Raw genomic sequence first — 27,133 nt, 5'->3', positions numbered from 1 at the left:
TCAAACGCCGAGCGTCGTTCCATTACCGGATCGTAAGCTGGATCTACTCTGAAACGCACAGTAAATGAACCAAGGGACAAGTGACCAAGCCACTGAGGTTTGGCCGACCTGGAGGCCGACATCTCGGGAGTTCCGACGCTTCCGCGAGCGTTCATTGATGACTCAATCAATGCGAATACATTATTCGCAACTCCGTAAGCTATCAGATATCGTCTCGCGAATAGATTCGATGTTTCATGAGGGGCACGGCAAACGTTCGAATCTGCTACTTGCCTACCAATGCGCTTCCATTTCGATAAATCAACCTGATCTCAATACCTAGAATCCTCGCCTGGCTTCCGGGCTCCTACGACTCCACGGACTTATCGATCCGAGAAACGTGTCTTTCGGCGACGTTTTCGAAGGTACCAGAACCAGGTGCCTCTTCAGCACTTGGGCCCGTTGCAATGGAGTCCTAGCTGAGGCGAGAGGAATGAGAGCTATGCGTCGCAGATTTTGCGCTCTCGGAATTGTGATGCTCTTCGTGGGGATGGACTCCTCTTACACTGTCGGCTGATTGCTGCTCCTCGACTGGTTCTCGCTGTGATTGATGAGAGCTAACGAACTCTTTCCCTCAGGAATGCTCATCCCGGTCTGTTTCGGTCTTCGTTTTCATTGTCGTATTCATTTCCGTCATCCGCGACACCACGCGTCCGCTCCCATCAAAGCACATTCCGCGCCGAGACGGAACCTTCATCTGAAACCTTAAATTTCCCCTAGCTACTCGACACGAATATTCTCCCGGTCCATGATCCCGTGTCGAGTCGACGATTCCCGAGCAGCCGATGAGAGTGGCGAATATGCTTGATAGATAAATATCGGATAATCTCCGAGGCCTCGACGTCGTGTCGGTGCGAAGGAGGACACTGAAGACCCATAATATGGATAGAAAAATATTTATGAATTCACGGTCGAGCTCGGCAGTGAGCTCAGACACCGATACTTGTGACAATGAATGCTTCTATAGTTGATTGTCTTCAGTACATTGTGTTCGGATGGAGAGGGGAAGTTTTGTAGTGCATATTCCTCTGCATAGATGGACATCTCTCCTTCTGGAATTCGCTTCGGTTAGATGCTCCGCGGATCGAAGGCGATTTAAAGATTCTTCTGACTACTTGCTCCACTGCTCACCTCGTTCTGATGGCGGAAATCAATGTTCGTATAAACAACTCTATTGTTCAATGGTTGAAGCGGTCTGAAATTGTTGGAAAGCGAGGCTTTGGGATTGAGAATATCGCCCTGCATCAATTTTCTCAGCGAGGAGATTTGGAGGCGGGAGATATGCAGCGCCTTATTTATCACGATCCAGCGGACTCCTTCGTTGCAGCTGGGTTGGGTCAACGAGCCAGAGTACGTCATGTACTCCTTGGTGTTCGGAAAGAGCCGCGAGACATCGATGCGCTCGATGGATGCCCTCTGGTCTGAAGAGACATCGAATATCGTCATTGATGCGCCTTCTTCCTCTCTGAACGACGTTGGGTGCTCGCTTCTATCGGAAGTGAATGGAGAATACGGGACTAATGAAATAGCAAGAAGATATATCCTATTCCTTCATGCGACGCCGAGCGGCGATAAAGAGCGTGGAACGGTATGCCGTTTGTGTTGGCTAACCCACGTCGGAATTTCGGAATACCCAAAACAGCTTTAACGAATCAGTTGGAAGAATCCCTGACCTTGGATATTCGTGGAAATTATACGTATATAGAAGCCTACCCCATGGGGCAGGCTTCTCCATGGAGTGATCATCGATCTTGAGCCTAACCCCGTTATTTCGGCAGGAGAGGAGTGGACGCCCGGGACGTCCGGGAGAACTAATCTCGGCTGCTATCTACCCATTCTTGAGTCAAGGGTACTCACCTCGATAGACGACTTTGCTCAGTTGGCTGCTGATTGCTTTGAACTCAGGGTGGGACACGTTGCCTATCCGGAGCATCACAGACAAGCCCACGAGTCCTTCGCTGCTCCTAGCGTTCATAGCTTCAGTGAAGTTTCGGTGTAGGTCCGAATTGAAACCCAACAACTGGATCTAGAGATCGACGATCCTTCAGAACCGTTTCACATTGCATGAGAATAATTTTCGTCATTTCCGATCTGGACAGGTATCTTTTACGTCCAGCGGCGGCACCCTTCGAGATGCTCCCGCGAAAAGGGTGGATAGAGCATCCGGGCGTCAGTTATCAACGGAAATCATCGAAAAGGTTTACCTCGGCGGGGAAGAACCGCCGTCCGATGGAGTGCTCGGAGCCTTGCGATGAATCGTCACCATGATGAATCCGGATTTGAGAAATCACGTACGAGTATTGCAGAGGCCCTCCCGTCAAGTTTACTGACGCCGATTCGGACAACTGAAGCAGGATGTCGTGTCCGGTATTTATCATCGTTGCGGAAGTCTAGAATCAGAATGGAGGTCAAGGCAGGCTCTAGTCACCGGAATTCGACCCTCCATGTTGGCCAATCTGGACCAGGATATGAAAGCGAGTCCAAGGCTGAAATCAAGCACGACCCCCTGTCCATTACTCATGCGGAGAATCGGTCATCGATCGCACATCAGTCCCATGAATCACTGCTCTGTATTCTGTCTGAGCGGAACACTCTTGAAAAATGTGCGATTCTAGTAGATTCCTAGCCGTCGAGGAATCATTCGTCGGAGGTTCATCGAAGTCTGGAATTCCAGAACACATTTAAATTCTGAAATTCGTCCTCCGATGAGGGGAAAAATGCGAGCGCTGATTCACCCCGTGCTTTGCTGGGAGACAACATGGAGGCGTAATAGTGGACCGACGCACCTGAAGCTCTCTATGAGCCCAATACTGAAAATACGTGACCGCGATGGTGTCCAATCAAGTGCACGGCTTGCAATATGGATGGTCTTCACATACTCAGCTTTAGTGGAATTCTATCGCGCTCCGCCGCGAAGGGTTTAGTCGGACGATTTTGGGCGGGTGAAATTTCGTCTTTCTCGCACGAATTTCATTTTTGAATGAATCGCATGCAGAGCCATTCTTTATTTACGAACCTTCACTGATTCTAGACGGAACGGCTTCAGGTGTGGACTAAAGAGCAGGAGCTCTGGATAGAGGTTTATTGGGGACTGAGAGCGACCACGACTGCAGAGATGCCACTCCGGGTTTAGGACTCCCCAGAACTCTGGTCCCGAAATGCCGCTGTAGGTCCACCATTCTTCCCAGCTTGCCGCGATCACTAGAACAAAGAAAAGGACTCCGGCATTAGCCGATACCTTCCCTCCAAACTGGGGGATCCCATATGACTCATTCTGGTGTTCGGTCGCTGCGCCGTCGGACTCGATTTTCTCAAAGATCTAGAACTCCTTGTGCGCCAGGGGGGACTCCATCGAACACCATCGCCGCTACGGGGGGAAGGTTTCCGAGCAAGGAGGCAAGACGTACGAGTAAACAGCTCTGACCTGCGGCGGACGCTTCTCTCTCCATTCTCGATCCATTGGTCCTCAGCGCGAGATGTTCTGACAAGGGAGGGGGACGTTGAACGCTGAATAAGGATCGCAAATCGAAAAAATTCTTTCGGAAAATAGGATCGAGGAACAGGGAAGCTACGCATATGCTGTACTAGGGACTAGAATCTCGACTCGGAACCAGGTGTTAGATTGAACGCCCACCGTAGAGAAGTGTCTTGATAAGGGTTCGGATCATCCGTCAGGCGAACGGGAGATCTCGTCACAGCGCGCGTCGGGTCGCTCCCTCATCGGATAAGTGAAACATTTTCGAATTGAGATCTCAGTCGAAGTGAGATCCGCTTTTCTGTATGAATGTTTTTTCCATGGCAAAAGTGATTGCTCACGATAAGCGCTTCCAGTCGTCAGGCACACCAAGCGACAGATGAGACGCCTCATTTGTGAAAACGCTCCGTCTTTTTTTAATTCCCGCATCTCGATCGGATCGAGTTCATCATTGACGCTCAATCGAGAAGGTCGGTGCTTTGCTCGTGATTCTGAGCGAACTGCGGCCCTGTTCGAGGGGTTGTGATCCGTCATGGTGAGGGGTTCGAAAACCGTCAAAGCATTCCTATCCGGAGAAGGCTCGGAAAATGAGCAACACTCCGCGGGACGTCTCGTCCCTCAAGAATTCATTGGAATAGATCCGCGATGTTTTGGTCAATATTCATATACCACAGTGCAGTGCGATTTTCATTATGCGTCCTGAGTGCAGTGTCGTTTCGGCAGAGGAAACAAACTCACTTCTGGGGAGAAAAATCCATAGCATCACCCGCAGGAGGGTCCAACTCGTCGAATACTCGTCCGCATGGTGTTTTCGATTCATTTCTGTCACGTATCGACGCCGATGGTCAACATCTCGGTGTAGCTCATTCGGCGGCTGCCGGGGCTTGTATGTGAGGGCCCGTGGCTTCGTTTGAGGAAGGGTTCCTCCGCCTTGAGAGAGGGTCCAGGCCCCGTCGAGAACCACGTGCGGGCCACGCGGTGATGGATAGCTCCCTCTATTTTAGTCCCGCTCATCAACTCTCATGTTCTCCCTTTTCCAGACTCGATCCGTGAAGCTTCCCGACCACCGTCGCTCCTTTCGCCCATCAGCAGTTTCTTGCTCGAATGAAAAAGGGGAAATCACGGAAGATCAGACAGCCACGTCATTATGAACGAGCTCAGCAGCACCGTTTCGGAGTTCTGGATCAAAACAGCGGGAATTTCCAAGTCGCTCGTCATGAGGTCGGGGCGAGGGATGTCGTCGGGTCTGGAGGACCTGTCGTCGGGTCTGAAGTGAAGAGGAACTCGCTCATGCTTCGCTCGAGATCCTGAATGGGAGCACTTTCAATCCTCGATCTACGCTAAAAAGCACCGTGAATTATTGAGCACATGGCTAAATTGCTGTTAATTCGAACACTTTGCTGCATGACAAACGCATCCCCAGGATTCGACGCACGTTCGACCCGCTCTTCGTTGTGCGTCGTCCCTCCGAGTGCAAAGTTGGTCTCTGATGTTTCGATTGGTGAAAACCGGGAAAAACTAAACTAGCCCCCGACGCGCTCCGAGTCGAATCGTTCGTATCCTGCGTCCGGGTCGGATAGGACACCACCTCGATCCCGTGGCACGAGAATTCGTCATGCGAAACGCCGGTCCGAGCCATTCGCTTACACATGGACTTGATAAACACCCGTTCAGTCAGCGGTGAGCTACGTAAAAAACACTCGAGCGCGTAATCGTTGAAACGTACATATGTCCTGAGTCGATAAATAGACTAGGTGTCTCCCGACGGACTCCGAGTATCGCGGAAGGCAGCGCGAGTCGAGCTGTTAGAGACTCTGGGGCCGGGGGGAGGACCGGCTGCATACAAATATTGTGTGGCGGCCTTCGATAAGAGCTGGCGGATTCAGTGGGCCATAAGATTCGGCCTTTGGAGAAAGCCACTGTCCGGGCATTCTTCCGCCGACACTTGTGACTGCGTCGCCGTTCTCTATCGGAACCGGTGTCGCACTCTCCTAAAAGATTTTCTCCCCGACCCGTGATCACCATCGGGAGTTCGGCATCAAGTTGTAGGTTCGCCGATTTTTTTTCGCGGCTGCCACCCGCTCGCGACCGAGTAGAGCTCGTCAGTCGTCTAAATGGTACGCTTGGAATTTCTGTGACCATTCTCGGAGTGATAACTCAACGGGGTTCTTCGAAAGCCTCCTCACCGATCGGGATGCGTGCGCGGAACGTGGACGCTCGCTCAATTGCTGCGCCTAATATCCCGCGTGCATTGCGGCGTCAAGAGCTGCGGTGAGGGGAAAACAGCTTGACGGTGGTTCTCTCTGGATTCAATAAAATGCTAAATACCGAAGCCGAGTGCTTTTTTACAAAGAGCTCCGGGTCTCTTTGTGAACTCTCTCTTTTTCTTTTCCGTCTGTTGTGGGCGGCGGCTCGTTGGCGAAAGCCACCTCAAGCCTCACCCTGGCCCCGCATCGTCGTCTCAAGCCCTGTGAAGCCCGACGGAGCTCTCGTATGGATGGCATTTCGGGGCGAGCGGTGGACCCCGAGCATCCCGCAACTGAACGATTTGTTCTCTTGTTCTTCGCCCTCCAGCTCACCCACCCTGAGTGTAGGGAAAACATTCGTAGACCGCCTATCTATAGGGTGCATGCTCGCGGGATTTCTCTCATCCGGCCCCCATGTATCAGTGTTTTTCAAACTTGTCCCAATTTCTCCGAGCATGTGTGGCCATGCTCCTGTCTGTGAGTCTCCAGTGGATGTTTATTCAGAACGAGTCATCCCGCATGGCGATGTATTTAGCATAACTTCTTCACCTCGGAGAGTTCCACTAGATAGGTGCCTGAGAGGAGCTATTCGAATCTTTCTTCAAAGTCTTCATCTGATCTTCTCGTTTCGCTTCCCCTCCCCTCAACTCTTCCTCTTTCCATTTGGAATTGTCGCCAGACGCAAAATAGCTTTGAAGAAGTCAAAACCGTTCTCCTGAGAGATCTCCTCTCCGCGGTTTCTTTCTCCGCTCGGTCGGGGCAAACGGAGAGGGGGAACACAACAGAGATGGGATAGGAAGCCACCGTTCCGAAGACAGGAGGTGACACTCGGAATCCGTCGTTATGAAGGATTACAGGAATAAATTACGTCGGGGTTTTCCGCTCCTTTTCGTATCCTTCGCCTCGTTTCGCTTCTTTCCTCAGCCTACGTCCCGTCGGCGTCTTCTCTCCTGTCGCCGTACCTTCAACAGCGACGATTTTGGACGGCTGAGCGGTGGTGACAACGACAATCACTCCAAGTGAAATCCGATGTAATCCTATTTCTTCAAGCCGCACTGATCCGGTCAACACCCGAAATTGATTGCATTGTACGCTGGAGCGTCGTCGATCCTCCGCCCAGAAGGCATCGTCACATCACGCACGGCGCTTAAGTGAACAAACAGAGCCCTCGATTCAACAACAAAAACAACGCCGATTGGAGGGAGGGATCTGTTGTCAGAAGGACGGTGTCCGGAGTCCCTGATGTCGGCGTCGTTCGCGCTGAGGGGAAACCCCGGTTCCCCGCCCAGACCTGCTCGGAATCGATTCAGTAGAGATCAAAATCTGTCTCTTGCCCGGAAAAAAGTGTGTATTCCGGTCTTTCCGCCGAACCGAAGTCTTGAGACGCATCCGGCCGAACAGTGGAGTCTTTAGCACTCTGAAGTGAGGCTCTCACCCAACCGCGGGAGGAAGTCAAAGAAGTCGCGGAACCACCTGACAAGTCGCTTCGCAGTTTGACTGATACGATAATTAACTTCGGTCGAGGAGTAAATCCCTATCGGAAAAGAGCACGAGTCCAATTTAAGCGCAGTGATCACACTCCCCCACAGAGCGAGTCGAATCTCCGAACCGGTGTCGAGACGGGGAGTAATGAGAAATGGCTCGCTAGCTCCGACTGACTGACTGCGTGCCTGTCTGCCGGTTCCTCCGCCCGTTCCGTGGACTGTTGAATAAAGTCACAGCAGCCGTGTCCATTCGAATTTCGAGTGAATGCGAAACTACTATTCAGAAGTATCTCCCGCTTTTCCTCGCAGTCGTCCACCCGACGAGCAAATAAGTTGTCCGATGATCAGGCGACGGAATAGGCGAAGAGGATTCCTACGCAGGACTAAGTGAGCGACCGACGAAACGACTGCCTGCCTGTCCGTCCGTCCGGAGGGCTGAATGACTGCTGATGAAGCACAGACGCCTCCCTCTGAGCTCCAATCAGAGCCGTCAACAACGAGACCACGTCATCCGCGACATGACAATTGCGTGACCACTGACAACAACAACAATGAGAACGAGCACAACAATGACAACAACAGCGAAAGCGGGGACAGCGGCAATCCACCACCCGCAACGAGCAAGGTAAATGATTTGATTATCACCGTCGACACGGCGGCGGCGGAGTCGTGGTCGGACAAGAACGAGCAGGGGCAGCATCGCTTTTCGCGCACGCGTTCGCAATCCAGTAAAACAACACCGCTGCACAGCGACGACACCTTTCACCCCGAGGACCAAAGAGTAGGACGGGGTTTCGGCTCGGTGCGGAAAAGACAAGCCCATGGAACACTCTTGATCTCCGAATTGCGTCTGTCCCCATCAAATTCGAGGGATCGCACAAAATCAAGCGGAGGCATGTCGCGCTTGCTGAGAAATGCCGCCATTTCATTTTGATGAACCGCTCCTCCCTCTTCGTGGACATCAGACTAAACTGCTGTGAGCGATTCGCCTAAGCGTAGACCGTGGCGTGTCGAGTAAGCAAATGGTCGGTATTGAGCATGGGTGCCGGTGCATCGGTTCGGGGAAGGCTCAAGTCGAGGCAGTGAAGTGAACTCTTTTGCCAATATTCGATCCGTAGCCGTGGAGGTCGATAGTTGCTGAAGGGTATACGCCCTGTATTGTGACTATGTCACCACCCGCCGCAGCGGGGAGACTGACTCGCCAACTGCTATGGATCTGATCAACTCAAGCTGGTAATAAATCATAGTCCCCTCCTGCCCTCTGGCCAAGTTGGGACAACGTTAAAGCCGATGACACATATTCGCTCGGCCTAATTGCCACAATCAGTTGGCTCAGATGCTGGACGGACCAGAAGGGACCGACCGACCGATCGACCGGACCGGTCGGCGACTCTCTCGGTGGCGATAAGCACCGATCTCGCCCCAAACGGCGACCTTTCCTGTCCGTCCCAGAGCCCATCAGATCCATGTTGAGAGGTCTCATAGCTTCCGAAGGTCTTCACGACCGACCTGATGCGAGACTCTCTCGGATTCCGTTGCTCCGAGCTCGGGAGCCCGGCCGCAGCTCTAGAAAAAAAAGGAATGTCCGGATGGGACTGAGCGCGAGATTCTCCACTGAGCGGATGGGTATTGGAGCGCGGTTGGTTGTCATATCTAAATGACGCTGGTTCCGTCTGAATATTTCCTGTTTTGTTATCTCCCGACCGGCTCTCGGAAGTCGATTCTCATCGATTTTCAAAACTTCGTGTTCATTGCTCTGCGTTGTGCGGTCGCCTCAAATGTTCGCTGAGCTCTCGTCCGCTCATTCGTTTCACTCTCTGCTATCGCAACGATTCTCAGCCGACTCTTTCGGTTCCGGGATTAGTTGCCGAATCTTTGCGTATGATTTCTTGTTTTCGACACAACGCAACAAACTAAACATGATCTGGACACTCAGAACCAAGGTAGATCCCGCTCCGTTTAGGCTGGCATGAGGAGTCGGAGTCATTCAAAGATCATCTCACTCCCACTCTCTGGACAGCGGAAGACCGTTCACGGTAGGGATCGGGACTCGCTGCTTCAGTTTGCCAGGCTGTGTTTCCATCAGAATGCAAAGCGGACTCCTCACTTCGCAGAACCGTTAAAACGGGAAAGCGAGCTTGTCGGTCGCTCGACCACTCCACTTGCCCGACTGCCCTCGAAGATTTGCCGCACCATTATGGGCGTCGCAATAGAGTTCCCAGGACGAGAGCAAGAATAAGGAGACGGGGGATTTGAGCGGGACCCTTCGAGACGCTCGGTTGACCAAGAAAATGAAACATTCCGTGAAACCAGCACGAGTCGCTCATATCCTTTTGTCCTTCCGAACTACTCGTCCTGGAGCTCTCTGGCGAGCGCTGGAGAGCTCTTCCGAATTAGTGGCCTATGGGTTGTAACATGATTATCGTCGATCGATTCCTGCATTACGGAGACGTGATTCAACGGTCACACCGATACGACGAGTATACACCTGAGGACTCGCATGTTGGGGTCGAGGAGCCTGGAACCTACGGAACGCGCGAGGAGTGCTCGGTCGGTTGTCTTTGCGCGAAACTCTCCGCACGAATTAGTTTCCATATCGGGCCCTCGTTCCCGTAGAATCGTATCGCAGATCGAGCTGTTCGATGTGTTGAACCAGTGGAGCAAGTTTAATTGGTTTCATCAGGATAGAAGGGTGGAACTACGGCGCGCGACGTGGGCTCGTTCCTTCCGCTGCGTGGCTCTGTACGTTGAAAGAGCCTCACTCGAAGCTTCGTCCTTCGTCGCTCAGTCAGCCTTGCTGAGGCCACGTGGTCCCTTCCGAGGAAGCGAGGGCGGTCTCTGAAGCTCCTCCTCCGCGAGCATCACGTCGAGTCCTCGCTTCAGTAGGGGCCCAGGAGCCGAGAAGGAGGCCACGCGATCTCCATCGCATTTGTTCGTTTCCTGAGTGGGAAGTCGCTTTCTCTGAGCGACGACGTCACTCGTTCCTGAAGTTCTCGGAACCGTCGCGGCGAGTTTTTGACGGTCATGCGGATACGTGTCCTGCTTGTGACTCTGTGTTTTGGCCGTAAGTTTGAATTTTGAATTATTCCGACCTGCGTCAGGATGACAAGGAGTCGAGTGACAGCGTTCAACTCATTGATTTTTGGAAAATATTCCCTGCGTCCAATCGTAATTGTCCACATTGTGTGGCAAGACGCTGTGGGACTTAGGAAGCCAACGGCGAAAATGAACGGATCGTGGAATTCCGCGGGCGGCACCGAATCTCAGGACATGAATTGCGTCAGGGACCGCAACCGCGTTCTTTTCCTGCGTGAACACATGCTCTGGGGGGGCCTTGGTTCGGGGCCACGGTTGTCAAAAGTCGCGGGAAAGTTCCGAGGCGCGTTTTTTACGACAAGAGCAACAAGTGTCTTCGGAGAGAGCTTCGCATTCTCTGCGCTCCTTCTTCACCAAGTCGTCTCCGAATGATCCGTTCCTCGGAAAAGGTCGAAAAACGAGAGCTTTCAATACGCATTTGAAGAGCCCACATCTGAGCCAAGTCCCAGTTACCACCCATCCATCCGCAGAGCAAGGGGCAAGCGAGGAACGAACAAACCAACCAGCCGACCCCCGGCATTCAGAGGCAGCCGCAGTCTGCCAGACGGGTCCCTCGGGGTCGGGTAGTGTTCACCTCGAAGGGAGAAATACGACTGTATCCTCTTTTCCCTTCCCATGCACCCAACTCAGTCAGTCGTCTAACCCTCTGCGATATGTGCACCGCACCAGGCTAGAGCCCCCTGTAATGAAAATGGCTTTGGATCTGCACTCTCGGATTTGTCACCTTCGTGACTAACCAAATTCCGTGTAGGCTCTCTTCGTATGACGCTCTGATATCGTGTCGGATGGAGCAATGCACATATTGCACAGTATATGGCCGACAGGGCGGATGAATAGCAGTCCAAATGGAGGATGAGATAGCGAGATGAATTGATTGATTGAAGGATAGATGCGCCCGTACGTTGAGCGTTTTTTGCGCTGAAAGTCTCCGTTGGCGAATGAAGTCCTCTATTCGGGAAATTCGTGTGATAGTTCGGTGGAAATAGACTCGGGGAGACTCAGGATTCGGGATCCATCGGAGCGCCGTCACCGTATTCGCGATTTTGGTATCAAATTTTTCGATGTTGTTCCTTCCGAGCAACACATCCCACCGCGGAGTTGGCGAATGTTCGCCTCCCCCTGACGAAAGACAACTCCTTCGTCGGGGCTCTCTCATGTAGAGTTGAACTAACAGTTTTGTACGGGAGCGTTTAGAGAGTTTTTCTCTACCGCAGTTCCTGGATAGAGAGAATAAGTGTACACACAGGAAAGATATTGGCGGGACAGAGGGCCCCTTTGACATTGGGAGAGGCACACACATAGCGGCTTCGTGTGTTGAGTTGGCGCTCAGGAGTGGGCGTACAGTGAATGGCAGTAGGAGCAGTCTAGAGAGACACCACCTCGCTGCAGGACCCAGGTGCAGCTTGAGGACTCTATCGGATTCGAGCCTAAAACTGAACCCCACAAGCTCATACCACTTCTCGCTTCAAGACGTCGCTCTGATATTTTCGCCCCCCTCCCCTTCCTCCATTCAATCGCTTCGATTCCTCGACAGTAGGAGAATCCTCTATCATAGAAAAAAAAGGAGCAAGTACTATTAAATTTTCGCTCGGAGCGAGAACGCTTGACGATGGGCCAGACCTCGGCTTGGTCGGACCTCGTGAGCTCCTCACTGACCGCCATGAGTTCGATGCTCGTGAATCTTGGGCGTACAAGTGGGGTTGGTGGGGGTCGGGGGGGTCCAATTCTCGAATCGGTCTTGTTTTTGCGCATCGTTCCCCCTTAAGAATTGCTCATGCTTCGCCCTCGATCCAGGTTGCGCTGCCAACTGGGAACAATGGTGGACGTACGACGGCATATCAGGCCCCGATTTCTGGGGCCTTCTGAATCCCGATTGGCACCTCTGCAGCCGAGGCCGCGCTCAATCCCCCATCGACCTCGATCCACAGCAGCTTCTGTTTGATCCCAAGTTGAGACCGTTCATCATGAATCCGGTGAAGGCAAGTCCACATCCACGAGCATCTGCCATCTCACAGCCCTCGAACGCTGAGATCGACAGGAACCCCGCGATCTCTCGTTCACTTTGATCCCTCCTTTATGTCCAGGTCAGCGGCACATTGCTCAATACGGGGCACGACATCGTATTGAAGCTCAACGACACTCTCAGCCCGAAAATCAACATCACGGGAGGACCGCTAGCATATCAGTATACCCTGAGTGAAGTCCACATACACTACGGCAATCACGACGAGTTGGGTTCGGAGCACACGATCGCTGGCAAGCGATTCCCCGCCGAGGTGAGAAATGGGGAACGTTTCGGACCGCCAATGGTTCGGTTCGAGGAGAAAAATGGGTTCATCGCGGAGATTTTTTCTCTTCCGTGTTTCAGATCCAGTTCCTGGGCTATAACGCCGAGCTTCATTCAAATCTCAGCGAGGCCATAGAGCTGAGAGAGAGCAGCGGACTCGTCGCAATATCGGTGCTTTTACAACTCGGTAACACGTCTCATTCTGAATTCCGGCATATTACCTCTCAACTCCACAAAATCACCTATAGAGGTACGCTCTTTGCTCTATTTATTATTTTGCTCCTTTTCCTTTATCCTAGTTCAGACCTTCTGGGAATCCCCGGTGGAGCCCGGTCAAAAATCTCTATCTCTCGCACCGGAGGAACTCCAGTAGCTGCTGCATGCCGAGGGGGAAAAGAGAAAGTGTATAGCTCAGCCTTCTCGACTTCAGATCAAGAGACGCCACTCGAGGATTTCGAAATCGAGCGACTCCTGCCCTCGACCGAGGAGTACATGACATACTCGGGATCCTTATCGCAACCCGGCTGCGTGGAGAGCGTGCGCTGGATCGTCATGAACAAGGCGTTGCAGGTGTCGAAACAGCAGCTGTATCTGCTCCGGAAACTCATGCAGGGTGACCAAGACAATCCGAAAGCGCCGTTGTGGAATAACGTGCGGCCGCTGCAAGCTCTCAACAACCGGGTGGTCTACACGAATATCGATTTCAAGCGGAGCAAGGATTCTCGGTGTCCGACGATGCAGAAAAATATGTATTATACTGCCAATCCCCGGAACTTCCAGGACGACCTCACGATGTACTAGCTTCGGGGCGGGTCTCAATCGTATAGCGAGCTCAAACCGGAGGGGGTCCGGTTGTTTGGTCCCATGTTGTACAACCTTAATGTTCCTTGGCATTTATCTTCGACTAGTGAGAGTTTGTGCATAGGAGACAGGAGACAGACAATACAGTCCTACTATTTTTCCTACTCCACCTTGTTCTCTTTCCTTTTCGCGAACGAGTGATCATTCCGCAAAGCGTTCAGATACCTGAGATCGTCTCCTCTGGATGTGAGTCCTCTCTCCCTGTCTCTCCTTCCCCCTCTCTCCCATCCTCTCTCGCGAGAGGGATTTTTCGATACGCCGCTGCCCCCGAATCCGATTTCAGCATCGGTTCGGTCGTTCTCATCCCCCGAGATCCTGACTCCAGTTCTATCCCGCTTGCGTTCGTCGAAGAATTCCGAATACATCGAAGTTCACGAGAATGCTTCCGCGCAACCTCGCAGAACCGAATCACGCATTCCTTTGGCGCAACCGAGGATGTATCGATGGAAGGGTATGGAGTAATGGTGCGTTAACAGTTCGCATATCTGCTATCCACCTGCTATGATATCCTTTGTCGATGCAGCAACAACGGCTCAAAGCGACGTTGTCACCGTCCTCGACGTCGTTGTTGTTGTGTTTCTTGTAGTATGGGCGACCGGGCGGGCGGAGGAGCCGACGTCCCCTCCCCAGTGGGTACGCGATCTGGCGGTGACCGAAGTTTTTGTGAGATCGGTGGGTCGAGATGCTAATCGACATCTCCGATGCAACAGTCAGCAAGCGATAATGAGAGTCTTGCGGGAACAAGCCGAGCTTAATTGTATAATCAGTCCGCGGACGAGTTGGATGTTCTCCGATATCGACTCCGGGGGCAGCACCGCAGAAGAAGAAAAATCTCACCCGCGATCGATTCGTCGTCGTCGTCGCCGCCGCCGCAATGCCGCTGCTGCTCCTCACTTGCTACCCTACTCGAGCCGGGAGCGTACGGAGTGAGTGCGGCGGCTATCAGCTCATTTCGGGGAACTGTTTATGTGGGACCGCCGAATGCTCTCCGACGCCGATTTTTGACGCTTGCCCACGCCTGACCGTTTTGTCTCAACCCTTGGGCGATTCTTCCTACGTATGAGTCCCGCATCGGGGGAAAAGGAGGGGACGAAGTCGATTCCGGGGAAATCTCGGAAATTCCCAACGACTGTAAATTCCCGAAATTCTCAACAGGAAGGGGTTCCTCGTCGGTTTTGATGCGAGCCGACCTTGTGCCTTTCCAAACGCATCCCCCCGGTTGACCCGGGCCGGGTCAAGTTCCCAGACGAACGCGGGCGATAGGTGCGAGAGCTGGATAAGCGTATCTGCCGCCATCGGGGCCAAGGTCGCTCAGATTTGATCCATGTCCAAGATGTCGTTTTCTCCGTTGTCTGTTCCTGGGCCTGTCCGATTGCGAGTTCCCCGCCAGGCGCGTCGGTTCACACCAGAGCCTCGTCTCGCAATCATGCACTTTATCCATCAAGGCTGTATTTGTTTATGGGGGATTGGACGACGTTGGACGTCGGGGCTTTGTGATATCGGAGGAAAACGACATCGACGGCGGCGGCGGCGGCGGTGGTGGCAGCCTAGGGGAGAGAAAAAAACAAAAAGGATTCGAGAGTGAAAATAATATCCTGCTTAGAGCGACACCGAAGCGAAAAAGGATCAACCAGCAGCTCTCTATCCTTGTATTCGTTCTGATCGTCCTCAGTCGATTCGTCGGCCTCCTGCGCCTTCGATGCAGCCGCGGTTCTCTTCTGCCTCGTCGAGAGGAGATCCACTTCGGAGGAGGAAATCTTTTCTCCGGGAGTCTGTCTTCAAGCGTGAATTGCGACTTTTTCGTGCAGCTTTCCCCACGTCCTCGTTGCAGCTTTTCGTCCAGTCTATCGTCTTTATTCTCTTAGACACAACCGCCACCGCCGCCACCAGGAGAGGAAAAGAAGAATATATGGACTCGAACATGTTATTTCCCGGGAATCTCCGGGGACTTGCGACCTACTTGAAATTACATGGGACAGCGGTCGGTGTGGAGAGGAGAGCGGCCGGGAAAAATGTGTTCGGTGGATTTTCATGAACTCTTCGAACTCGCGGCCCCGAGCGAAGAAGGCCCTACAAGCCGCGCGGAACAGGTCCAAGGTACAACGCAGAAGCATTCTCTGAGTGGGGAAGTGATGCCATCTAATAACAACATAACAAGACCTATCAGCTCGGAGCATTCACTGCGAGCAGTGAGTCAATTGGCACAGCTCGAGGCATCGTCCCTCATTCGATTCATGCTGACGGAGATTGGTGCTCCGCTGCTATTGTTGGTAACCAGCTCGCTTCCTGCGTTGTCCTCCACAGCAGCAGCAGAAACTCCTCGTGCCGATGCTCCGGCCTTTCCCCCATAGGGTGTTCGCCGCTATGGCTGGCGAGGTCTGTGTCAGCAGTCCAATTATGAGCCCACAACATCAACAACCCCGAGGGACCGATGCTTTTCCCTACCTTGCTAACATGGCAGCTTTTACTGCACAATATCTATTTTCCCTGGTCGGTCGATTTGTCTTGTGATCTTCCGACGATCGGAATGGGGAGCAGAGGAGGTCAGCGATGGAATGATCTCTCACGAAAATCAGAATTACACGATTTCGTCTTGAAAGGAACCTTCCTCGGAGACTAGAACAAGGTGATTCCCGGCATTCGAGTTCGGGTAGACTGCATCCCGACCGGTGTGCAGGCTTAGCGATTCGGCGTCATAACTGTCGACGCGGGCCGGCAACGAATCGAGTCGACGTGATGAGAATCGTCGCCACATCAGCGACTACGCGACCGACCGCCGCCACGACGACTCCACGACTGGCTCCTACACGATCTCTCACAACAGCGAGCACACTTAGTACAAACAACTTCCCAGCCATCCGCAGACATCAACGAAACTGAGCGAGCTCGAGGCTCAATGACATTTAGGATCAGAAGGAGGAGAGAGCCCACATTGGGTTTTATGGGGCATGGAATGCTTTGGGGTAAACGACCTTCATTCGGCCACAGAATACGCTCCAGGAAACGCGTGAAGTCGTCAACAGCTGAATTCGGGGATCCTCCACATGGATTTTACGGAGACGAAAATCTCAGGTCAATTCTTCTCCGGGCAGGCTTGAGTTCAATAATTCGAATTTCCGTTTCTTCCGGGTGAATTGTGGAGGGAGCAACGTCGAGAATATAAATGCGGGCGAATTTCCCGCACCGAGCGCGCGTCTATCGTGCCCTCTCGGACGCATGCGTTTGGGAGGACGCTTCCTCGTGGCAGGTGAGTTCGGTCCCGCGCTCCACGAAAGCCTCGGGAAGGCTACAAACGAAGCCAATAAAGCTGATCGTAACGAAGTGACCGCAGGCGTTACGGAGGAAAGACGAGCGACTGCACCTGGTCGAAAACGTGGCTGTTTGCCAACTAGAGGTTGGCCTGTTGCGGGTGACAGTTCTCTCGGTCGAGGTGGTCGAGAGGAAAGTGCTTCAAATTCGAACGAGCAGCGTTCCATCCGCGCAAAAGCAAAGTTTCAGCGGAACTGCTTTGCCCCAGCTAATTTCGAGCCCGTTCGAGTATAATGCTAATGCGCTGTCCGGTTAATTCGCTAAACGCAGGATGCGATATTGTTGATAACGGCCGAGACATTACGCTCATCTGCGCTCATTCATAGTTCATTCACGTCGATTCGGGAGCTGAACATCCACGAAATCCGAGCACGAGCTCCCGACCATCGAGTTTCACTCGTGGGACCGACATCGGTGAATTCCAGCGAGGCTCATCCGAGCCCTCGCTTCCAGGCGTGAGAACAGCGTCGCGGGTCCGAAAGTCGGTCCGGGAGCACCCGTGTCTCGAGAAAGAGCTTAAGCATCTCCTGTTTTATGGCTGGGGCGGACAAATCAGTGTATGTATCACAAATAACCATAAAATGAAATAACTAAAGATACACCTTCCCTTACTTAGACTCGGTATCACGTCTACACCTGCTAGTGTGGACTTGATAGAAGCTGACATTTTTACGAGGAAGAGGGTTCGCTCCGTGCAATATGGGAATCGAGAGAACCTATGTGGAGTAGGGTTACATCTATAAAAATTCTTTACGGGTCCGCAATGGATATTTAGGCCTCGTTTACGAGCGAAGGCTCTGCCTTTCCTCAGCTTTACATATAGCGTTGGGATCTGATTCCGCATGTGCGTTAGTCGAAAACTTCGTAGCTTTCACGCGGAACTGCCAGGCATTCTTGAAACGATGCCTATTAACAATGAGGACTCTTACGTCTTACGTCAGAACGAAGAGTCTCAAGAGGACCAATCGATTGAGCCATCGATCCCGGGACTAGCGATCAACGCCGGCAAAGACCCTCGACGCGACGGCACGAAAGGGCGAGTCGACATGCGGTCTTTTCATTCGTCGCTCAGCGAATCCATCCAACGGGCGATAGACAGACGCGCGGAATCTCGGAGAAGGACAGCGCTGATGGAGATTGAAGAAAGTTTCCTGAGCTGTCTCCCCGTTCCATCAGCAAGGAGAATGTTCACCATCATCGTCCCTCAACAGATGGATAACGGTTATTAGCGCCGAGGCCTGTGGCGGAGCGGTCGAACGGACCGAGCGAGCGAGGAAAGGAAAGAAACTGAATTAGCAAGAACGAGGAGCCAGTGTTAAATAGGGTGATCCTTTGAGCACGTGTCAAATGGAGCAGCGGGTGAAGAATTCACTCGGAAGAAACGAATCACCAACTTGTCTGACACGAAACTTCTTTCGCACACCTCGGTGGTTGGAAACAGTCTTGGCTCTCAGCTCCACACTCTTTTCCCCGCTGTTCTCCCGCACTGAAGGCTTGGCGAAATCTTTCAGGAGGACGTCTCGTCGACCTACTCATTCGCACGCTCCTCTAGAGGTCCGAACGTCGATTCGTTGAGACCGTTCTTTCTTTTAGGGGAAACCCGATGTTCTCTTTCGATGTTCTTTCCGTTCTGTCTACCTTGGGGTAGAGGTCACTCGGATTTTCCGCCCATTTTCGGCAGGGGACCCTCTACAGATACATCGAAGCCGAGGACGATATGCTCCCCTGATTATAGCCATGCTCGACTCCGATACTGACTGCGTGGAAGGATGTCCGAATTTCTGGAAATAATTCATACGAGGAGACTGAAGAGTGCCGTGCGCGGTGCGTGTGGTATATCACGCGGCACCTCTGAACTGGTCCAGAGTTCGCTCGACATCGGAGAGCCTCGCAATAGCCCACTGCGGGTCACTCACTAGTCATTTGCTAATCGATTTCAACTGTAGAGTCTTCGATCTATGCGAACAGTTTGTTACTGGTGTCCGTTTGTCTGCGCTTTGTGGGAGTGAGCGTGTTTATGGGCGTCTGACAATCCACGGAAGAGGCAGGTAGTAGGCAAGCTTTCCCAATGAATCGGCCTCTGCGTGCACGGGCCGGCTGTCGCGGCAGTCGCTCGAATCCTTCATGCTCACGGCATTTCCTACTCGAAGTCGAGCGACGTTAATAATATCAACAACGATTTCTTGATCGATTCCGCCATCTCCTCCGCTTAATTGACGTGCACTTGTCCACTTTGAATGCTCGCTCGCTCCAATATTCAAAGACACTTGTGAAGGAAGAACGAACGGCTAGCAAACGAGTCTGAGCTCCGACTGCGATGATTGAGGGATTCGCTGAATTATTCACACGATCCGCCAGCACGATCGGAACACAAATAGGCAGCTCGCTTCCTGATGGGAAACAATTCTACTGAGCTGAAAAGGCGGCGATATTCATCGTTCCGGGCGACCGAATCACAGAGAGAGCAGGTATACCGATATTGAGCCGGAAATTGAGGTTTACCACGAATTTTCTACAAATTCCCGATTTCATAGGAAAGTAGAAGAGCTCAGGAGGAATCAGCCTGACGCAGAGCCTGACGAGCAATGGAGGAATGGATTGAATCGGAACGGAGCGAGCCACTTTTAAGCAAGCTAACGAATTGACAATCTTGTTTGTTCGGCGGAAGCCGAATTCTGCGAATTCTCACACTGCAAAACTGAAAGTCGTTCGAGTCGAACTGGAGGAAGCGTATTTTTGCGTGGCGCATATCTTTTATCCGCGCGCTTGTGACTGCTTTTCGAGATAATCCCCAGTCCTCTTTGACGAACGAAACGAGAAGACGAGAGGAGGTATATCTCCTTTCAGGAGAAAAAAGAGAGGAAGTCACAAATAAAATTGGATGAAACCAGTGGAGCGTCTTCGAGAAGCCGCCTGCCTGCCGGCGTCTTTTGCTAGCTGCCGTGCCGGCCGAGTGGGAGGCAGCGTGGACTGCGGGGGGGGGCCAGAGAGACGGGGCAGAGATCGGAGTGGGTATGACAGGGGAACTCGAGGATCGCTTGCACCGCTCAAGCTGAAAGAATCGATTCTGAAACGCGACGGATCGCGCGCGCAGGCGCAGATAAATCTCCCGCAGTCAGATGGATTGATTCTTGTCGGAATTAACAAGTCAGATATCGAGTTGTCAAGCCAGGTGCTCATCGGGACGCGCGGTCCATCGAGTCGGGATACTCGGGGAACCATCGAGATTTTCCCGGATCATTAGCCGGGACTCTGAAGATTTTGCGGATCCAGAATTCTATTTCGGAACTCCTAGAGTCGTCGAGGCCGATAGTGGCAACAGAAATACAATCGTGGGAATGGCTTCAGTCGGGATGACGTTCGTTTCCTGCGGAAACAAAGGGCCGGTGGACCATTTGGCATCAGGATTTCAGTGCGCAGAGATCTGTCCGGCGTCATTCTTATCTCGCCTCACGTTCCGGAGATTAACATGAGAGATGGCGCGACCGGAGTAGGGGCGACAAAAAAGCCTCGACAGCGAGCCATTTGTTGACAGGCCTCGACGCGGTTCTGCTCGACCATGTAACTTGACTGATGTGAGTTTCCGCGTAGCTCCGGGCCTGAGAGATGCCCCCACACATCTGCATGATATGATCAATCGAGTTTCCAGTGAGAGCTGTCAAGAACGTCTCCGATTCTAAGGGATTTTCAATACGACGGACTATTTAGACTATTCTCCTCTTCCTCCCTTTCAACTCATTCGCTCAACTTCATCTCCCTACGTCCGAGGGATAGCCCCGGAGGTTATGAGTTATGATATCGATCGGAATCTTCATCGATCGGGTTGCGCTCCGAACGGTCTCGTATATGAGAATGATTCCTACCATGACGAAAAACATTCGAGAGCTGCTCGCATCCGAGAAGATTATCAAACACAATTAGGTAATCCTATGTGGACGACTGATTCTTGATTCCTGCGCAGAAAAAGTGGTCAAACACTCTGGATGCTCTGATGAGCTGAGGGGCTGGAGAACAGCGGAGGAGATTCGCGGAAGCCTGCGATGTCGCCTGACGCCGCCATGCTTTTGATCAAGGCTGAAATGGGACTGATCACATCAGCAGGACCCGCAGCAAACGGAACCTAACGAGAGCGGTGGGTGGCGGTGGGCGTTGGGACGCGTAGGTGGAATATCTGAGGAGTAACATTAATCTGACCGAGGTTAACGGCTTGACTGCGAGTGCGCGGTCGATTCCGTTCGAGGAGGGTAGGTGCCTCGCTAACTCTGAGGATGAGTCTGACCGTCTCGGCATAAACGCTCTTCCGACCCGTTCCTCGTAATGGGAATGGATGGTTCGAGTGGTACTGTCTTGTCACGACACTGACACCATGAATCCTTGAAGGTGACTTGTGGAGCCTGTCGATGTTTTGCCCTGCAGGATGAATATTATCCTGCGGCCGGGTCGGGCGCGTTAAGTTCCTTGCCCGGTTTCCACGCATTCGTGGAAAGTATGCTCGCACTTTTAATCATCGACGTCTTTTCTGGCTCACGTCAGAATCTGTCTCGAGTGAGGAACACGGGCGAGTCTTCTTTCCGTTCACTCGACTCCCTGACGGATTTTGAATTCGCGTCGATGGGAATCGAGCTCGGGATCTCACTTCCGCCTATGACTCTCAGCTCGGCTGCTGCCCTTTCCGTGTCAACGGGGAGACCTCGTTTTTCCTCGCAGTGAACAGCTCGTAATGACAATCCATCGGATATCGTTAAGTTGTTGCGGTTTTGACACACTTTAATATGAGCGCCGACGTAGATGGCTCACGACAGGGTCGTCGACTGCTAGTCGTCTCGCGGAACAAGAAGACACCGAACGTAAAATCTCCGCCTCGCTGATTTTAATATCGTCCTCCCGTTCTCAGAGACGTCTTTAAACGAAACTTACACTTGAAGAATCGCCCTTCGCAAGTAGAGCCGACCCCTCGCGTCTATCTTGTTTTAAATTCCTCCACCTATCTCGACTCTCTTCGCCAGAGCCTTGATCGACGCTCTCCATCCCGCGGTTGAGAAATGAGGCTACTGGGAGCAACGATGACGAATTTTGCATACTGAAAGGGATCCGATCATTTTCAAGAGCCGATAACATTTATCTGTCAGCTGTTCCATGCTTGGGGGAATACTCGTTACGATATCTGAATCCGGGACGTCCGCGTCCGTTCGGTAAGATTGAGGGTTTCCCTTCCACCACGAATCCCAATTGTGTTGACATTCTGTGGAGGAACCCGAGCGACGATCTCCATTTATACCTTCGAATTTGACTCTGGAACATTTCTCTCCCGATGCTTGTTCAGATCTCGCCGCCGGGGAGAAACGAAACTCCAAGGCCGATCGAAGCTTCGCATGCGGATAGCTTTAATTATTGCGATCGGCTGAGCATGGGATGATTCCCGAAGATCTCCTGGGAGAGCTGCTGTGGATCAGATGTTCTTTGTCTTTTCGTTCTCTTTCCGTTCGCAGTCCCGATTACGGTAAAAGCATTACCGGTGCTGCTTCATGCCTTGCCAGCACAGCGGTCCAATGTCTCCGGGGTGTTGAGCGTTCCTCACAAAGAACACGTTCACTTCTCGACGTCAATGTTCTCTCTTACCGCCCATTTCTCTCTCTCACTCTCTACCCTCCACTCTCTCTCCTAAGGCCCACTCAGTTCTTCCGTTGATTGAATCGAAGGAGCCCCGTGAACGGCTCCTCAGGCTCTGTATCAACTTCATTGCCCATTCATCGTAATCATTGATCGCCAGAGGGACGAAAGATATTCGTCCTCATGAATTCCGAAAACGATTCGGTAAGAAGGATGGGGTTTTGAATGGAACAGCAAGGAGTTTCGTGTACATGGAGCACAGAAGCCAAACATTGACCTCGACAAACTCCGAGAGATCCCGGAGTCAGAGCTTGTAGACAAGCTTGTAATTATGCTGTTCCCTGTCGTCGTTGAACTCGCAACCCATGCACTTGTTTCCGCTCGAGCGACTGTTCACATACTTGAGCATACAAATAAGACGTCAAGGGAAAGGCGTTCCAACGCGGCTCAAACTTCAGTGTTTCTCGGTTCACCGATCACTCGGAGCGGAAGGGTTTCGGAATGCACGGCGGAAGCGGTCAAGAGCCGGAATATCGCAGCATTCCCGAGAAACTGGAGAAACTCAGAGCGGTCCGGGATCGAGTTGTCAGTGAGGAAGACTCTGAGGATGCCGGTGCGGATGTTCGCAGCCACAACCCATTGCGTCTCATTGGAGCTTCGGCTGCCTTCTGACGGAAACGACTTGGATCCCCCGACCCGACAGCAAATGGCCAGGGAGGGCATTTAATTGCATGGCTCTAAAGTCCGCTTCCCTTCTCTGGCATTAAAACTAAGATGCAACTGGTTTCTGTCTTGCAGCAATTCAAGAAATCCCCTCAAGTTCTCCTAATGCTCCCACAAATTCCGACGAAGCCGAGAGCCCCGCATCGGTGGCTCTTCTTTCGATAAAACGGCTGACAGACCGACCGTCTTTGAGTTAACATCTCGGCATCCATCCGGAGTATACCTCTCCGTTCCGACAGCAAAGGTGTACGTCTCACGATTCTGAGAGGCGCTCTCAATTCTTTCGCTCGGGAGTTTCCCAAACAATAAGGATCACGAGCAGGAGTTTTTTTCTATTCCTCCTCTCTGGGGAGCTCGCCGCGAGTGAAAGTTTTTCGCAGCTGCTCGGTCGGACTTGTCGGGTTCACAGACTCGTGTATGCGGTTGGAATTCAACGTCAGAGGAGTCTCCCGAACTTTTCCAGCGAAGGAGAACATAGAGTGTGATTCTGAAAGATACTAAGCGGACCCGCTGACGCCACCTCGGAAGCGGAGTAGACGTTTCGGATCCTCGAAGTCGCATTCCCCGTTGCAAATGCCTTATTCATGAAGTCAGTCCCCCAAGTTCCTCTTATGTTTGCGGGACGTCGCGGAAAGCCCTGTCCGAGAAAACGGTGGAGAAGGAGTTGGAAAACAGGACAGTGCAGGCTTCGGCCTTCGAGGAGAACAAGTGCCTAAAAACCTCTCAGCTTCGTCCACATGCTGACCTCCCACCTGTGGTTTTTCTATGAAACCTATTAAACGAAGCCTCCAGCAAGGGTGTGAGGCTGGTCGCGCGTAAAAAGTTGTTAATGATGAAGCGACAATATGGCAGCCTCTCCGGGATCGCCCCGGGCAGGTGCGAAGAACCTCTACAAAAACATCCAAACATAGATGATCTGATCGGGGAGAGGACAGTCAGTATTGGCATAGAAGCACAAAGCCCTTGGCGAAATAGACCCGAGAGACTTTTCCCGGCTGCCTAAGGGAGCAGAAGACTGCTCCTATATCCGAAGGGCAAACGACATCGTTCATACGACGACTCTCCGATCTGAACTCAACGGGGCCAGAGGGAGAGAAGGAGGAGAGGGGAAGGGGGAAAGAGGGGGTCTCCCAGTCTTCAGAAGACGAGCCTGAATTCCGAATCCTCGCCCCCACACTCAATCGCCAATTCATGTGAGCAAGAGAAACCGCTCGGAATTCAAAGTGTATTCAATTCACTGTCGCCTTCATAATCCATTTTCCGAGGATCGACAGCTTCATTACAGTGTAAACCGCTCGCGAGGCAATTGGTGAGAAAAATATCCGAATATTCATTCAGCCGACATTCCGACAGTTATCCGAATTTTTTTTGGCTTTCCAGATCAATCTGGGTACATTTTGTGACATTGATCCCGTCGACACGTCGGAGTGCTTGGTCCACATTTCACCTACCCCCGACAGAGGCTGACAGAAACCTTCTCTTAGCAGGAGAACATAATACATTGAATCCGGTGGCTATCTGCGTTGAATTCTGTTCCTGCATTAGCAGAAAACCGTCGGAGACCGAGAAGGTTCCGACACGGAGTGAAAATTTGCCTTTGCCGAAGGTCCCTGCGCGACCCAAGTAGTAGTCTTCATTCTGGCTCCCTCGACCCACAGTTACGCAGGTCGCAAACTCCAGCTCGGGATTGAACTTCACCCATCGAGGAGCGGCTCGATTCAGATCGCATACGAGAATGCTAGTGACATTCGTCGTTCCGCTCTGGTCCCCAGTGGAAGCCTGGAACGAAGATTGGGTCAATAAAGGAAAGATGAAACTTTCACCCGAAGATAAACCTAACCGCCACCTGCCCCGAGCCGGGCACCGACGGACTCAGCGAGACGGGCTCGATGTCCACGCGGTTCCGCACCGACATCGAGGGGCTGATGGGGACGGATGGGTAGCTTCTCGGAACGCAGAGAAAGAAGCTCGAGCGAGAAATGCACAACGGTCTGCTCACCTTCGTGTTCTTATGTAGTGCTGCCGGCACGGACCGAACTTGTCCGCTCTTTTCGTGAACGTGGAAAATCCGCTGCAGTGAATTCATTGACGAAGGACTGTTCGTCATCTCTCGCGCAACGTAGACGGATTCGATGTCTGCTCCGTCTGACCGCACCGCACATCTGAAAGCACTGCGCAACGACCACCGATAAGCTCCATGGGCGATAGCGACAATTTTCGAATTGCTTCAGACAGTGAATGAAAATTTTGCCGAAACTCACTTTTCGGGCAGCGGGTCGCCGAGTGTGTAGGCCTGCCAGATGCAGGCCGCTTGTACCAGTACCTCCATGCTGGTGTTCGCTCGCTACCCAATGTCGCTGTCCACGGAAACAGCGTTCGTGCTAGGGAAGACGCTCCTATTCAATTACATGTGTCACAAAAAGACGGATGCCTAATGCGGATCATAACGAATCTCTCTAAAAACGGGAACTGGGCTCTCGGCTGGTTGGCGAGAGGAATGATCTGTGGCTCCGAGTATTTTTCCTCGAGCCACGTCTCCTCTGATGCTGTGCCGGGCTCGTTGATATCTCTACGTCTCCTACTCACGAACAGCCTCGAGGATCCCGGTCGGACACGTAACTGGGAATCCGGGTCCGAATACCGTTGCGTTGCTGAATACCGTTGCGGAAGGTATCGAGCAAATCTCCTAGGAACACTGACCACGTAAAACTCGTGTACAGAATACCGACGCGCCAAGTGATCAGAAGTCGGAAGCAGCCCGAAGATCGACGCTCCGACCTCGAGTAGCCTCGACGTCGAGGAAGGGGATACGATTGCGATGGACGAGGCGAATCCGAGACCAGAATCCCCCGCGACAGTGGGTTCCGGTGGAGAGGAGACGTCAATCTGTCTCCGCGCTAGGGCAGGCCGAAGCCTCAGCGACTCGTGATTCGTGATGCGAAAATTCGTGGGACTTCGGCACCTGACGAAGAAACTGTTTTCATCCAGCATTTATGTGTGCTCAGGTGCTCATGAGACCAATAGCCTTGGATGCTTTTGTGCTATGAGCGATAAGTCTCTCTTTCGGACAAGGAACACCAATCCGAGGAATCGCTCCGCGAGCATTCAACTGGCACTGACTGAGTAGAACGCACCGAACGACAAAAACAAACTTTTGTCGGCAGAAGTGTTGGACTGATCTCGTTGACTGCGAGCCATAAATTGGGTTTGTTCGGCGCTCTCTTAGGTGTTGTATCTCGCAGTGGCCTTTGGGGCTTATAAATCAGATACATCCGCGCCCAAGGGCGAGACCGGGCCCTTACGCAACGAGTCCACACCACGCACGCGTACATACGCTCACTCACACTGAATCGCGCGTCCGGGCATGCATACATATGTACGTTCGAACGTCGGGCAGCCCGCCAGCCAGCCGAGCGCTCCTCGATTGTTCCCTGGAGACGTCGGAGATGGATACATGATTAGATAAAGTGCTGAGGGCTGATAACTCGGAAACTGTCTGAACTGTTGCTCCCCGTATCGGAGAGCACTCTACCATCTGCCACGCACCGATTCAGGCGCAGACTCGTTGAGCTCATTTGTTCTGACTGGATCGAATTTTCTCGCTCCACGCGGACATAACGAACGATGCTCTCACACATCGATTCATCCCTTCCGCAATGATCGATCGTTTCTCATTTTCGATTGACCTGATGATTATTGTGTATCAGCCTTCTGTGGAGAAATCATGAAAGCCCCTGGAATGCCTGGGGATTGTTCGATCGATGTCCTCATATAAGTTTTCCGATGAGAGGGCGAGAAATTTCCGTTCAGCATTCGTTCTGTCGGCAATAAACAAGATTGACAATTTCATTTCGCATCTCAGACGACAAGCGACTCAAAGGAGCAGCGGACAAGGATATCGTATGGTCCCAGCTGGTCCAAACCCGTGAAGCAGCGACCTGCGACGCCTGCCTGCAACACCAGCAGCCCATAATTAATATAGCATTGCTTTCCTCCGCGAGCA

General features: G+C 52.4%; 2 protein-coding genes across 2 annotated transcripts; one reads left to right on the top strand and one right to left on the bottom strand.

Moving 5' to 3' along the window:
- Positions 1 to 1,016: 1,016 nt before the first annotated feature.
- On the bottom strand, positions 1,017 to 3,488 carry LOC100902823 (carbonic anhydrase-related protein 10-like). The gene is made up of 6 exons (XM_029110493.1): positions 3,447 to 3,488; positions 3,056 to 3,289; positions 2,244 to 2,429; positions 1,897 to 2,065; positions 1,171 to 1,460; positions 1,017 to 1,088 (listed from the first exon to the last, which is right to left on the bottom strand). Exons 1-6 carry the CDS (start codon positions 3,486 to 3,488, stop codon positions 1,017 to 1,019), a joined length of 993 nt encoding a protein of 330 aa, XP_028966326.1.
- A 6,637-nt stretch (positions 3,489 to 10,125) lies between these two features.
- LOC100902678 (putative carbonic anhydrase-like protein 1) lies at positions 10,126 to 13,428 on the top strand. Its single transcript, XM_003739831.1, has 5 exons — positions 10,126 to 10,308; positions 12,135 to 12,319; positions 12,425 to 12,616; positions 12,709 to 12,877; positions 13,058 to 13,428. Exons 1-5 carry the CDS (start codon positions 10,269 to 10,271, stop codon positions 13,426 to 13,428), a joined length of 957 nt encoding a protein of 318 aa, XP_003739879.1. The 5' UTR covers positions 10,126 to 10,268.
- The last annotated feature ends 13,705 nt before the right edge of the window (positions 13,429 to 27,133 follow it).

Source organism: Galendromus occidentalis, unplaced genomic scaffold, assembly GCF_000255335.2.
Source record: "Galendromus occidentalis unplaced genomic scaffold, Mocc_1.1 scf7180000076592, whole genome shotgun sequence".
In the NCBI taxonomy this organism is placed as follows: domain Eukaryota; kingdom Metazoa; phylum Arthropoda; class Arachnida; order Mesostigmata; family Phytoseiidae; genus Galendromus; species Galendromus occidentalis.
The sequence above is the reverse complement of the archived record's forward strand: the minus strand, read 5'-3'. Positions and strand labels throughout refer to the sequence as shown.

Bases quoted from the DNA above. Each gene is read 5' to 3' on its own strand.
- LOC100902678 (XM_003739831.1), top strand. From the start codon at position 10,269: ATGCGGATACGTGTCCTGCTTGTGACTCTGTGTTTTGGCC. The intron at 12,320-12,424 runs GCAAGTCCACAT...CTTTATGTCCAG, and splicing joins TCATCATGAATCCGGTGAAG to GTCAGCGGCACATTGCTCAA. The intron at 12,878-13,057 runs GTACGCTCTTTG...TCTCGACTTCAG, and splicing joins CCACAAAATCACCTATAGAG to ATCAAGAGACGCCACTCGAG.
- LOC100902823 (XM_029110493.1), bottom strand. From the start codon at position 3,488: ATGGAGAGAGAAGCGTCCGCCGCAGGTCAGAGCTGTTTACTC. The intron at 3,290-3,446 runs GTACGTCTTGCC...GGGATCCCCCAG, and splicing joins CAGGTCAGAGCTGTTTACTC to TTTGGAGGGAAGGTATCGGC. The intron at 1,461-1,896 runs GTGAGTACCCTT...ATGTCTCTTCAG, and splicing joins GAGCAAAGTCGTCTATCGAG to ACCAGAGGGCATCCATCGAG.